At 39.3% G+C, this 13,479-nt stretch overlaps 2 protein-coding genes across 7 annotated transcripts; one reads left to right on the forward strand and one right to left on the reverse strand.

The window, feature by feature from the left end:
* Positions 1 to 1,723: 1,723 nt before the first annotated feature.
* Positions 1,724 to 7,288, reverse strand: LOC111873861 (nurim homolog). Of its 5 annotated transcripts, none has more exons than XM_023868929.1 (5): positions 7,205 to 7,288; positions 5,686 to 5,852; positions 4,757 to 4,924; positions 3,988 to 4,121; positions 1,724 to 2,013 (listed from the first exon to the last, which is right to left on the reverse strand). In XM_023868929.1, the coding sequence occupies exons 2-5, from the start codon at positions 5,797 to 5,799 to the stop codon at positions 1,884 to 1,886; spliced, it is 546 nt and encodes a 181-aa protein (XP_023724697.1). In that variant the 5' UTR covers positions 5,800 to 5,852; positions 7,205 to 7,288; the 3' UTR covers positions 1,724 to 1,883. The 5 variants fall into 5 exon arrangements, with proteins under 5 accessions (XP_023724697.1, XP_023724679.1, XP_023724705.1 ...); XM_023868911.2 differs by lacking the exon at positions 7,205 to 7,288 and adding an exon at positions 7,039 to 7,139; XM_023868937.2 differs by lacking the exon at positions 7,205 to 7,288 and adding an exon at positions 7,049 to 7,137.
* LOC111873884 (glutamine amidotransferase-like class 1 domain-containing protein 1) lies at positions 6,926 to 11,720 on the forward strand. Of its 2 annotated transcripts, XM_023868949.2 has the most exons (7): positions 7,304 to 7,389; positions 7,539 to 7,615; positions 7,857 to 7,962; positions 8,743 to 8,850; positions 9,651 to 9,748; positions 10,017 to 10,222; positions 11,420 to 11,720. In XM_023868949.2, exons 1-7 carry the CDS (start codon positions 7,326 to 7,328, stop codon positions 11,442 to 11,444), a joined length of 684 nt encoding a protein of 227 aa, XP_023724717.1. In that variant the 5' UTR covers positions 7,304 to 7,325; the 3' UTR covers positions 11,445 to 11,720. The 2 variants fall into 2 exon arrangements, with proteins under 2 accessions (XP_033611187.1, XP_023724717.1); XM_033755296.1 differs by lacking the exons at positions 7,304 to 7,389; positions 7,539 to 7,615 and adding an exon at positions 6,926 to 7,007.
* The last annotated feature ends 1,759 nt before the right edge of the window (positions 11,721 to 13,479 follow it).

The following is a 13,479-nucleotide window of genomic DNA, read 5'->3' on the forward strand; positions in this document are numbered from 1 at the left end:
TGACCAGACCCGGGATTGAACCCAGGCTGCCATGGAGGGAAGCCAGTGACTAACTGCTTGAGTTATGGTGCGGCCTTAAGAGTTGATTGGTTGTAAGGAGATAAAAATGCCATGCAATACCATCTATGGAGGGAATGAAGAAGCCTATGGAATCATATTCTGACTATACAAAACCATGAAAAGTAGAAAAAAACAGTAATGGGGCCAGCCTAGCACTAAAAAATGTTGCAGTTAAAGGGTTCAATGAAATCTTCTCAGGTGATCAACCATGTGAACGTGTGGTTAGTGTCCAGTGTTTCAGAGACTCTCTCTGTGTCCATCATCTGAGATGATGCAATGAACGTCTCTGAAGTGCTGAACCCCAACTCCAGCCTGATATGGATGATCGCCTGAATAGACTTCATTATATGCTGTCAGCATGAAAGCTTCAATCAATTACAGGGTCAGCAAACTTTTAGTTCTTACAATCATGCACTACATCTAAGAGATCCTGATTTTAAACATGTGTTTTTAAACTGACAAGTTGACATTTTCCATTGTCTCATTCTGCCTCAGTTTCTTACCGATAATATAAAGTATGAAACTTAGTAGAATGGATCAATTACACAGTCTGGAGACAGAGACTAACATGTCTAATGGACCCAACATAATAGGTTGCATCCTATTAGCTGATGATAGACGCAGAGCCCGCTTATGAAAGTTTTCTTTTAAGGAAAAACAAGATGGAAAATATCTAACTTGCAAGTCCATTTAATGGTTGAATTATTTAAAAAGGTAAAAACGTGCTGGTGCTTAACTAATTAAGCATTATGTCATGAAGACATACTGCGGGAGTGGATGCGTAACTTCACCATACTTGACTTAGGGATTAGGTGAAGGTGAGTGGTCAGCTCCACTCCCAGCCACTTTACCACCGGGGAAAGATCACCCGATACCCATTAGATAGGAGGCTGGGTGGACCCCAGAACTGGTACTGATCTTATCAAAACCTCCTGTTCCTGTCATGAATTGAACCTCAATTCCTAAGCAATCCAGCTCGTAGCCCGTCACCATATCACCTGAGATTCATTACTTTAATTTTGCCAACTCAGACTTTATGAAAATTTATAATTGTTCACAGACCTATTTAAAATAAGACTGTGTCCTGAATTCCTTTCCCACGCTTATATTTTTATTCTGCACATTAAAAAGGATGTCTACTTCTGCTATGTTTATTCAGTTGTAGTGAAGCGCTACACAGTTAACACAGAATAAATTATATAAAATATTTACGCCTAGCAGTATGAGTTTACAAAAATCATTCAATGTGGCTGCCATTAAAATAGCTGCAGCTTAGAGAGCGCTGTGTGCAGACAAGTTATGTGTGGTGTCATCTGGAAGCTCCTGAACAACATATTAGGCTTCATTACCTTCGATCAAGAGTGACTGAAATGTCAAAGTACACACAAAACCTTTCAGTAACCTAGGAGAAAACATAATTTAATAAGTCTTCAGGGTTAAGCATTCACATGCATGCGCACACACACTCACACATATATCCAGAGGTCAACAAATGTTGGCTCAGTTTGTCAGTCAGACAAGAATTCTGCACTCCTGATATTTCTCTGCAACACAAACTCCCCTACCCATGCTGCTCCAATTGCTCATACAGGGCATGACAAATGCTACACCTTATACTGTATAATGTGCATACAGGATACCATTTACAGTTCTAATTTACTGCTGGACATCTGCAGAGAAATCAAAACAGAGAGTGAATAAATTCAAACATTTTTCCATTGTCACAGATGAGCAGACATTGTTGAGCCCTGCATATTTTTATATATAAAACTTGTTATAAGGAAGAAATAATTCTTCTTTGTCACAGATGAACACCTAAAGGACTAGTAATAGGTCAGTTTGGAATGCTTTCTCCTCAGCTGATGGCACTGGTACTGGTAGTCAAATTGGTCAACATTCCATGCTACCATCATATAGAGAGTCCACAGACCAGCTAGCAATACTCGGTCTAGGCTGAAATAGAAATTGCAAAACATCATTTTTTCTAAATTCATGTAATGTTTCATACTATGAAGTCAGTTGTTGTGATCTTCATAGTATGAAGCATTACATGAACAGTTTTTAACCATATTTTATTGTATAACTTTTGTTATATTTGTTGTATTATTATAGTGTAACAATTGTCAAGTATCCAGCTCTACTGTCACTGAAATGCAGTTCAATAGTGTGTGAGTGTAGTAACCATGTATTTGCCTCATGATGACTTTAAAAGCCGAAACATGTAGCTAAAGTGATATTGACCTAGACCAATTCATTGTTGTGTTATGACGGATCCTAATAAAGAATTTTATATAATAAGCACAACAGGATCTGCGCCCAATGAAAATTATGATATCATGTGTTACGAAGAAGAGCAGAAGTTGGCAGCAATGCTTGCATGTCATATGACTCATCAACAAATATAAACGAGATTCGTGATGACATTGGGAGAATAATAAATTATGGGAACACTTGTTATTCAATTTGAAAACTGTTAAAATGCCATTTACTTTTCCAGAATGTTGGAGATCAGGATATACAAAACGAGCTCTTGCTACTACTGGTTTGTTTCATTCTGGTCCATCACACTAACAATATCATAAGATGTTAAGAAGTTCCATCCAGTGTGACTAGTAAAGATTTTCTTATTTCAATCCTTCATCCCTTACATGTTTTGGTCTTTAGAGACCATCCTCAGAGGAATGCGCCAATATGGACCTATGACAGTAATCATGGAAATGGTTGAAAATGCCAAAAAAGGGAGCATCATGAATATGAAAGAAAACTTCCATATGTATCGCTTTAATAAACTCAATACATTGACAGAAGAACAAAAACATTCAAGGGAAAGTGATAACCAGCATAACGTGTTCGACATGGTAATACATCAACACACAAGCGTCATAGACACAAGGAGTATAAATACACGGGTCAGCACACCCTAGAACAGTATAACATAACAGCGCGCCACGAACTTCAACAAGACGACACTAAAGGCAGGACGAAAACAACAGAATAGGGTTTGCTAAAATATTACAATATACCCATAATACTATATTTGCAGAATCTGCTTCTCAAAAAAACAGAACTACAAGGTGGTACACGTTAGGCCTCTTTCAAGCGAAGAAATAAAAAGAAAGGACACGAACCAACTTTGTTTACGATTTCCAACAAAATTTTAACAAACTAACTGTAAATATTTTTACATATTAAGACAGCCACTGTAGTTGTTAAAACATTAGATTTTATGCCCATTGTACTTTATCAACATTATATATATATATTTTAACATTCAAAAACATATTGTAATAGTGGCTTCTGATTGTACTGATGTCCCTCTGAGGATGGCCTGTAAAGACTGAACCATGTAAGCGATGGATTGAAATAAGAAAAATCCTTACTAGTCACACTGGCCGGAACTGTTCAACCTCTTATGATGTTGCCACTTGTTCTGTATGGATGTGACGTAACATAAGGGTCTAAAAACAAAGTACTCTGAAAAATGTTCGGAACAGAGAATGAATAAAGCGAGCAATTTAGGACATTAGGAGAGTGAACTCTACAGTTTTCTGATGGACAGAACATCTAGGCAAGCTGGGAGAAACAAGGAATGCATACAGAATCTTGGTGGTGCTGACTGTTGGAAAATGTCCATCAGAAAGATTAAGAAGAAGATGGGATAAAATTAACATGGATCATGGACCTGCAGGGCTACAGTGGGTTCAGAGAACTGGCTCAGGATCATATCCAGTAGTGGTCTCAGTAGTCCTGAGCATTCAAGTTATGTCACAAAGGCACTGGTTACTATTTTTATTGTCACACGATCCATACAAATCAAAATGTTTGAGGAACCATGGTAATACATTCATATGGAATACTTTCATTTTAAGTGAGACACAGAGCATGAAAGGTCAATGACTGAACAAGAATTAAACTAAAGAGACTTACCTCATGAACGGATAAATCCAAAGCAAGATACAGAATCCAGTGAAACTTGGATGACGCATATGAAGGTACAGTCTCTGCAATTCTCTGGATTTGAAAGTTATGGGATCAGGCAATCCACGTAAATTATAATAAACCTGAAAGATTTCAAACGTATTCCTGTTAAACTCTGATCTGGGATGCGATCCTGTGTATCCTGGTGGACTGAACTTCTCCTAAAGTATACATCACATCACATCCCACATGACGATACACTTCATAGTCGTTGATGTGATCACCTCTACTTGAATGCAATTCTGTTATTCATTTCTATTGTGCCTCTTCTGTGTTATCAAAACATTTTACGATGTACATTCAACAAAACACCAGGGAAATTTGAGAAAGCTATGCAGTCGTTTCACCGCTAAAGCACAGATCTCCTCTGGCCTTGGTTCCTGATTAAGTCCATTGTGATCCTGGGTCTGGTCAAGTGGGATTTGTGGTGCACAAAGTGGTGCTGGGGCAGGTTTTCTCCAAATACTTCGGTTTCCCCTACCAATCTTCATTCCACCAATTGCTCCACAATCACCCTTACCTATCATCTGGGGCTGGTACAATAGGCCAGAAGTGGCTGCAGTACAAGGGACTTAGTCCCACCCAACTAGCAATAATAATAATAAAAAAAATAATAAAACTTCACAGCCAATAAGGCCAGAGCCAATTTCGATTCCCCAGGATCACTTTAAGTTACAGTTTCAAAACTACATGCAGATTCTGACTTGAGACTTCTTACTTGTTTAATGCCAAGCATTTCTCCAAGGTCCATCATGATGGCGCCGATATAAATAATACACCAAGCACCACAGTGCACCGCAGTAAACACAGTCCACAGTGCTGTGCCACTTGTGTCTATGTGCCACAGACTTATCCATGGAATAGGCTGCCAGAACTGAATTAGAGCCTACAAACAGCAAATTAACACTTCTGTAAAGATTAATGTCTTCTGAGATGTGACAATGTGTCGTCTGGTATACCATTACCGTTATTTCGGAGGAACTTACACCCTCCATCCTTCACTCTTCCACCTGAAGACTGAAACAGTCGGTACCTTCAAAACATTGGTACGGATCTACCTGACTACATGACTATGTGATTGTGAGGCTACAGCTTACTTAAGATTTCATCACCTGGGTCAGTTCTTCATGGAACCAAGGGACTTTTATGACGCTCCCATAAATAAAGTTCTATATTTCATTCAAAGTGTGGGATTAATAAAGGGTTAATCCAAAGGGGAAGCACAATAAATCACTGAAGATCGCAGTGCAAGGGCTGGATTTTATGGCCCACACCTTACACACATACCTCACTACATACTGTCACATCCGGCAATGTAGTAATAGTCACTATCATGAGAACCTTAAACCTCACGTAATACTTTCGCGTTTACTGCTACGAGAATTATTATTAACTACTTAAATACAGTGTTTATTATATGTACCACCTGCTTGAACATTAAAAAACACTGCATCTAACCTACACAGTCTATTTATGTGTTTTGTACAATTCTAATACTAATCAATGACTTTTCCCTTAGCAGCATTAACTGACCAGTCCTTGTAACAGAGATGCAGTGTGTTTTCTGGCATAGAATGTGAATTTTTAAATACTCATTATACAAACTTATTGCTTCAAAGGGTTAAGGACCTTAAAGAATAAACTTACATGCAGAATAAATGAAGTTGCGATCACATAAATGCTTCTCTCAGCAACTTGTAACCCCAGAGAACCTAGTGCCCTCTTGAAAAGTGGTTTCGTCATAGCAGAATGTTGAAACATGAAAAGGCACAATAGTGATGTATTCACAGTCAAGGCCCATAATGTTGTGGTCTCTGAAACAAGGAAATAAACAACCAACTTGAGGAAGTGATATAGTTAAAAGAAGAGAAAAATCAACATCATGAGCTCAGTTCTAAATCAGATGTAAATTAAGGTTTGGGAGGACTGGTTAGCCTCCTCCTCAATAATTCTGCTTTCAAGCCATCCACAATTATATTACTGACACTTCAGTATTCAATATCTGGCCTTACAACTATCAGAATATTCAAAATTTGAGTTTAGTAAACCAACAAATTCTCACTCAGTTGATTATATATTAATATAAGCAATTATCTGGAACAGCAAAAAAGAAATCTGGGAAGTTAACTGACATGCTTGGAAATGTTTATCACTAACAAGGTACATGATAATGGAGGATGCCACATGAAAGCATACAAAATATTAGCTCCCTAAAAAGTGTGCAGCCATCTCCAGTAAATGTAATATCAGAAAAAAAAAAGTTTGGATGTTACCACTGTTTGATTTAGTAATATCTGAAAATAGAGTAATATAATTTGAATTTCACAAAAAATAATCTCTGAAGTGTCAATTACTATATAGATCCCCCTACAAGCATGTTCCTATGGTTTCTAATCCTGAACACGTGATCACACCCAGTTTGTTTGGTTTCGAGGGGACCCAAATCATCAGGTCAATCATCGACGTCATTCCCAACTGTACCCTACATCAGAATCATTCCACACAATAGGTTATATCTGCCAACGTAAAATTACCAGGAATTTGCGAAACATCCACTTTCGGCGATGGGATATATGAAAGAAAAGATATCAAACTGCCTACAGTTACAAATGCAAATATGAATCCGAAGCCCGAGATTAACACCAGTAATACGCTGAACAAGATCTTGTAAATCATTTTGTAACGCACTCTTCTACGAACATCTGCACAACCTCACACCCACGCACTGTTCATCAACTAAACAGTGACCACAGTGACTATCCGATTCTTTATTTAGCATCTGCTACCTCCTACACAGTGATTTTACGTATTTTTTTTTACGAAGCCTAAATTTATTTTAGCCTCCTTCCTATGTATTGCAACAAATTTTGTTAATCTACAGTGCCAATAACGTGCCAAGTTTTTTATACATTAGAGGAATCTACAATCGACATGATATGGGAGGTGAAACGTTTTGGACCTTCATAGCGGTACGGACATATGCAGATATGTCGTAGAAACCTGTAGAAACCTTCTGAGCAGTGCCTCTCATCCCTCTGATTGTTGAAATCCGAAGGAGGTATGAAATTCCACCGAAACGTTGGTGTCTACCAAACCACATGGCGTCACGACGGTCACGACCGTCACGACCTTCTAATCAATTTGCAGCTGTTGTTTTTCAACTCACACAGTTGTACGAAGGTTAATGTTGTGTGTGTTGGTTGGGAGGTTGATTTCCAGTTTTAATATTATACAATAACAATTATATATTAAAGTTAAGACACCCACTCTCCCTTCATATAATTAATATGGCTGTTAATTCGACCACTGGGCGGCATAGTTGCCTTATCGTCTTGCCTAGCCGTAAAGAAGGTACTCCTACCAGACATGGCCTTTTAGGTTACTGAATGTGCGGATTTGGCATTACCGATGTTTGAAGTATGAGTAGTATCACGTGATGTTTGGAGGACGTGGGCCAGCTACACAAGTAAATGTGATCTGTGCATAATTACTAATTTCAGGTGTGTCAGCACAGTCTTTCATCCAGTGTTTTACTTTGACTCATTCAGCATTCACTGTTCAGCTGGCTACACCTGGAGTAAGTTCTGGACAGAATTCATGAAGTCCAATTTCTTTTTTGGAGACTTCCAGTCATACAAATCTTGTTCCTAATGTTACATTTAGGATGCAGCCTCATGTTAATATCCTGCAGAAAAGTTATACATTTGTTGGTTTATTGCTATGCATTATTTTAAGGGCTGTGTGTAAATTTCACTGCCATCAAACATGTTTGTGTGTCTGCAATGTTCTTATTACCAATTTTCTTTTGTAATTTTAAGGGAAAAACTCCAGAGTTCATTAACCAAGATGATCAGAGTCGACGATGGCTGAATGATTTCCGCACAAAATCCTTTGCTGTTCCCCTGAGTTTGGAAATAATTGATCGTGAGTTTCATATCAGCTGACCAGACATAGGGTTTGCTTATAAACTAGCATTATGTAAACCTTTAGAATTAAATTTAACTCGTGCAGATTACTGTCGTCTGGGAGTGATCCTATGTAATGTAGATCATTTCTCTTTTGAATGATCCTGTACTGTCTCCATCTTCAGGTAGAAGAATAAACTGAGAATGGAAGAAATGTACTTAGTGTTACAGTATTCAGTTTGTACCTCTTTGTGAGGATGAATGACTCACTGATACTTTTAGGATGTTATGATGGCTTCCAGAAATGTTTCAAACATACGAACATGGACAGGCTACTAAGCTAGCATGTACTATATTAAGTTAAATGTTTAAGGAAATGTGGAAAGATAAAAGATTCTTAACTGAATGGTAGCAGTAAATATTTAGAACTTGGTCAATCCCTAAAAGTGTCAAGCACTGATAATCTTGACCTTTAAACTTGCTATATCTGACAGCATGTGATATTTGTTGGTAATTTACCTGAACCCCCCCTGACAGGGTTGGAAGGAATTTTTTCCTACATTTGAAATTCTCTTGGAGTTTTGATATTATTTACCCATGAAAGATCAGCTCTGACAACCTAAAATGGCAGCTTGACACGACTGGAATTCGAGTTGACACTTCTCGTTGTTAATCTGCTGTTAATTTAATTGTGAATATCATATGTATAATTTGTTACAGTTGTTCTCGAATACCAGTAGTTGTAATTATCAAACTATCAGATGTAAGTAGAATTACATGTCTTACATTGGACTTTCAGCCAACAGATACACTTGTGTGCTGATTCCTCATGCTCCTGGAGCTGCAGTGGACCTGGCAAACAACAAGGACCTGGGCCAGATCATTTTACAGTTTATTAAGGACAAAAGTAAGATAAATCATACTGTTTTGTGTTTATCATGGCATTAACTCTGATCTTCTGAGATGTAGTCTCATGGATGGTTACCATCTAGTGACGTTACATCCCTAAAGATGGCAGGTGGTTCTATCACATTCACTGGCATGCCCTTATACCATGATTTTATTGGCTGCTGATGGAGTTTTTTTTTGGAAAACCTGGATTCTGAACTTCATGTATTCAAAACAAATGGAAAACGACAGTTGCTATATACTCGTATTACCACTCTTTCAAGTTCTAACAAGCAACACTTACAGTTTCTCTGCATTTGAGTAACATCTGTAGGAGGCCGCACCATAGCTCAGGCGGTTAGTCGCTGGCTTCCCACTGCGGTGGCCCGGGTTCGATCCCAGGTCTGGTCAAGTGGCATTTGTGGTGGACAAAGTGGTGGGTTTTCTCTGAGTACTTCGGTTTCCCCTGCCAATCTTCATTCCACCAAATTCTCCATCATCATAATCACCCAGGACAGGTACAGTAGGCCAATCAGTGGCCGCCGTGCCTAGTGGACCCAGTTGGACTCCACCCCCCACTAAGTGAAACATCTGTAGGGGAAAGTGACATTGGTATGGAGTAAACTCGAAACATTCCGGTGATGAGATGCAATGTAAAGAGGTGCTCTGAAGAAAACATTCACCACTTCCTATTCTTTAGTAATGTCCCTTTGTGCCTTCTGCTGTTGTTGAGGACTGAGAGGTTATAATACGCTTCTCTCAACTTATTTATATTTTTCAACAAGAAAGCAGCACCTCGAATCAGTCTCCTTGTTTCAGAGTTGATATGTGCCATAGGCCTTGGTGTAGCAGGGTTGCTGTCCGCACAAGCTGAAGAGCATTCAAGCTGGGGATTCAAGACTTACTCATTAACAGGGGTGAGTCAAAATTACAGCTTATACACTGATTTATACAGCATCTACATATGTAAAGTTAGTACTTCAGAAATGCTTACAGTTTAACTGGGACAGAAATATTGCAATGCCATGAGAACTGGTTGAGTTGAACAGAATCTATAATACAATTCATATGTGTAAATGTTTATCTGAGCATGTTTACCAGTGTTCCAGAGGAACCCAATGCCTTCAACATGAGGGCGGAAGATTCACAGAAGTCCATGTAACGCTGGCTTCTCTTTCTTTTCAGTCATCAGTGTTTGAACTTGCTCGACTGCCAGACTTTGCAGATCTGGCAGTCATACCTGAAGATGCAGTGCGTGATCGTGGGGCAAGCTTCACAGCCAGTGAGCCTGACTCTGTGCACGTTGTGGTCGACAGGCATTTGGTCACAGGCCAGAATGAAGCATCTACACTCACAGCTGTTCAGAACCTAGTTCTGCTGTGCAATCAGAGGTATGAGTTCATCATTCCTTAGGAACCCTCTAGCTGTTTCCTATCCTCTGTTGGAAGGTTCCCAACATCAGAATTTTCCCATCCACATCCAACGTAAGATCCCTTTTGACAACAAGCAAACAGATTCACTGCTACATTAAAAATAGTTTGTTGAGTATCTGGTCTAGAAAACCAAAATTAACGGCCATGGGGATTTGTTATGGTGACCACGCAACACCCTCTATCCGCAAAAGTTGGCACTCTTTGCCAACAAGCGGCGGTTGCTCAGTCAGTATAGTTTACTTGCAGACTAAATTCACGGAGTTTGTTGAGTGCTGTATCTTCACTCTTTACTTTCTTTGACAACATAAGCAGGACAGTGGTTGGCATACAGGAACAACAGACGGCAGGTCATACGGTATGTCCGTGCCGAAGTTTTCTTTTTTAGCTTGCTTACAGTTTAATCTGTACCTGGTCGGACTGCAGAAGCATAAGAAAAGGCTTAGGTTAATAGGCAATGACAGTTTAGGTGATGAATGAACTTAAGTAACACATGCTACTGCTTGGTTCAGAGACTTTCATCAATTAATCTTTCTAAAAAAACTAAGATAAGTGATCGCGGTCTGAAGGCTTGTGACAGTGGGTTGATTTGTTACAATATTGTGTCATACACTGTCCATTGTTCAGCTGGACAGGATCCGTTACCTACCCCCCTTATATCTGGTGACAGAAACAGATCAATCTTTGTTAAATATGTCCCAAATGAGCAAGAGGATATTATAATAAGTGATGCCTGGAATTTTTTTAATTAATTTGCAAAGTGTGGGGTGGAGTCCAATTGGGTCCACTCGGCACAGCACCCACTGATTGGCCTATTTGATTATGATGGAGAATCTGGTGGAATGAAGATTGGCAGGGGAAACCAAAGTACTCGGAGAAAACCTGCCCCAGTGCCACTTTGTCCACCACAAATCCCACTTGACGAGACCCAGGTTTGAACTTGGGCCACCACGGTGGGAAGCCAGCGACTAACCGCTTGAGCTATGGCGCATCCTATGCCTGGCATTTAGTTATGAATATTCATTGTGGCTACTTCTTTACGACTGTTACCAGTAGTATCATTGTTTCAAGTGTTACATTGTTAGTCCACTGTACTATACTTTCTTAATATGTACTTGTGCGAATCTGTCTTTATTGATTGTTTCGTTTTGATGACAGGCAGGGGAAATCAAGTGGCAAATAAGAACAAAAAATTGTGACGGGAGATTGAACCATATTCCATGGAGACCTTCAGTGTGGAACTGCTGCAGACTTTGATTCTGTCTAAATTGAACACTGGAGAAACTGTTCGCATATCAGAGCTGAAGAATGGGCAGAAGTGCTACATAAGTTGTCAGAAATTATGAATACATTAAAATTGAATTGCATTATAGATGGAAATATATTGTATGTAATAAATGAGACATTAATGCTTTTCAGACAAGAGTAATATCAATAAAGTATTGTGGTAGCATCAGTATTGTTATATTTATCTGCTTCATTGTCGGGAACAAATAAATATTTTCTTGAAACCTCTCAAACAAAGGAACTGTGTCGTGAAATTTCAGTGCTGGTCCAATATAACGGTGCAGAGATGTCACAGGAGTATGCTGGCTGCACCTTGGGGATAGAAGAATGCAAACACTGTTACCTGTCTATGAGGCTACTTGCCACTATCAGATCTCAGATGACCATAATCTTACATTCGATGCCATGGGTACTGCAATTCTCAGATAACGGCTTTTCATAAATATTAACGAGAAGTGTCACAAGATTTGACAGGAGGTTGGAGAAAACTGCATAATGAGGAGCTTCATAACTTGTACTCTTCTCCAAGTATAATTAGAATGATCAAGTCAAGGAGGATGAGCTGGTCAGGTCATGTAGCACGAATGGGGGAGACGAGGAATGTGTATAGGATATTGGTGGGAATGGCAGAAGGAAAGAGACCACAGGGAACACCAAGGCGTAGGTGGGTGGACAATATTAGAATGGATCTTAGAGAGATAGGATGGGATGGTATGGATTGGATAGATCTGGCTCAGAATGGGGACCAGTGGAGGGCTCTTGTGAACACAGTGATGAACTTTCGGGTTCCATAAAATGATGGGAAATTCTTGAGTAGCTGCAGAATTGGCAGCTCCTCAAGAAGGGCTCAGCTCCATGAGTAAGTAAGTGTCACAAGATTGCTCTGTCTCAAGCTGATAGGAAATGAGATGAACTAGACACACCAGTTGTGTCACAGCGCTCCCTGAGGGTAAGGACAGAGTAATCTCCAAGACATGCGGCTGTATTCCACACTGACACACCTAATAACCTGAAACTTCAATTTGTGGCTGTGAGAACCTCGGGGTATCTCTTGTACATTTAAAAGTATGTGGAAGTTCAGACTGCAGAAACTTCGAATGTGATGTGGCTCACTTGGAGTGGATGATGTCATGATATTTAACCCTTCAATGTTGAGGCATTTAAACACTCAGCCAAAACTGTGCCATGCAAGAATTTTCTGTCTTGGCATTTATATGTGTTTCTGCATGTGCGGCAATCTTTTAAATCTGCACCAGGGAACGACTAGTGGTACTTTTAAATGAAAGAGCAGAAACACAATACACAGATAGCAACTACTGTACCATATGCCAACTAAATGATACCAAAAAGCTACCCTCTTGCCATCTGCGAATGCAAAGTTATAATAAAATTCCAGGCTAACTAAGAACTGTTATCTTGTGGGTGTGCTGTCATTGTATGTCACAAGTCCCAGACAACATTTCTATACAGTGTTAAATTTTATCTTTATGCATCACTTTTGTAACCATTTGATTTCGGTGCAACTTAGATAAAATATTCAATACACATTATGTTATAGAAGTTCCCAGCATTTTATGGAAACCGAAGGTTCATTACGTGTTCACAAGACCCCTCCACTGGTCCCTATCCTATCTCTTTAAGATACATTTTTAATTTGTTCACCCACCTACATCTTGGTCTTCCCAGTGGTCTCTTTCCTTCTGGCTTTTCCACCAATATCCTATATGCATTCATGCTACATGCCCTATCCACCTCATCCTCCTTCACTTGATCATTCTAATTATACTTGGAGAAGAGTACAAGTTATGAAGCTCCTCATTATGCAGTTTTCTCCAAGCCATTACATTACAGAAAGACAATAAAACTGTTACCTTACTAGTCGATCTTTACACAGCAAGTCTTAGCATGCCTCCCATAAAGAGGAAGCCTCA

The sequence above is a fragment of the Cryptotermes secundus genome, unplaced genomic scaffold, assembly GCF_002891405.2.
Source record: "Cryptotermes secundus unplaced genomic scaffold, Csec_1.0 scaffold47, whole genome shotgun sequence".
Classification (NCBI taxonomy): Eukaryota; Metazoa; Arthropoda; class Insecta; order Blattodea; family Kalotermitidae; genus Cryptotermes; species Cryptotermes secundus.

Bases quoted from the DNA above. Each gene is read 5' to 3' on its own strand.
- LOC111873861 (XM_023868902.2), bottom strand. From the start codon at position 6,714: ATGATTTACAAGATCTTGTTCAGCGTATTACTGGTGTTAATCTCGGGC. The intron at 5,853-6,572 runs GTAATTTTACGT...TCCTTGTTTCAG, and splicing joins GGATGTTTCGCAAATTCCTG to AGACCACAACATTATGGGCC. The intron at 4,122-4,756 runs GTAAGAAGTCTC...GAAATCTTTCAG, and splicing joins AAATGCTTGGCATTAAACAA to GTTTATTATAATTTACGTGG.
- LOC111873884 (XM_023868949.2), top strand. From the start codon at position 7,326: ATGGCTGTTAATTCGACCACTGGGCGGCATAGTTGCCTTATCGTCTTG. The intron at 8,851-9,650 runs GTAAGATAAATC...TCCTTGTTTCAG, and splicing joins ACAGTTTATTAAGGACAAAA to AGTTGATATGTGCCATAGGC. The intron at 10,223-11,419 runs GTATGAGTTCAT...TTTTGATGACAG, and splicing joins GTTCTGCTGTGCAATCAGAG to GCAGGGGAAATCAAGTGGCA.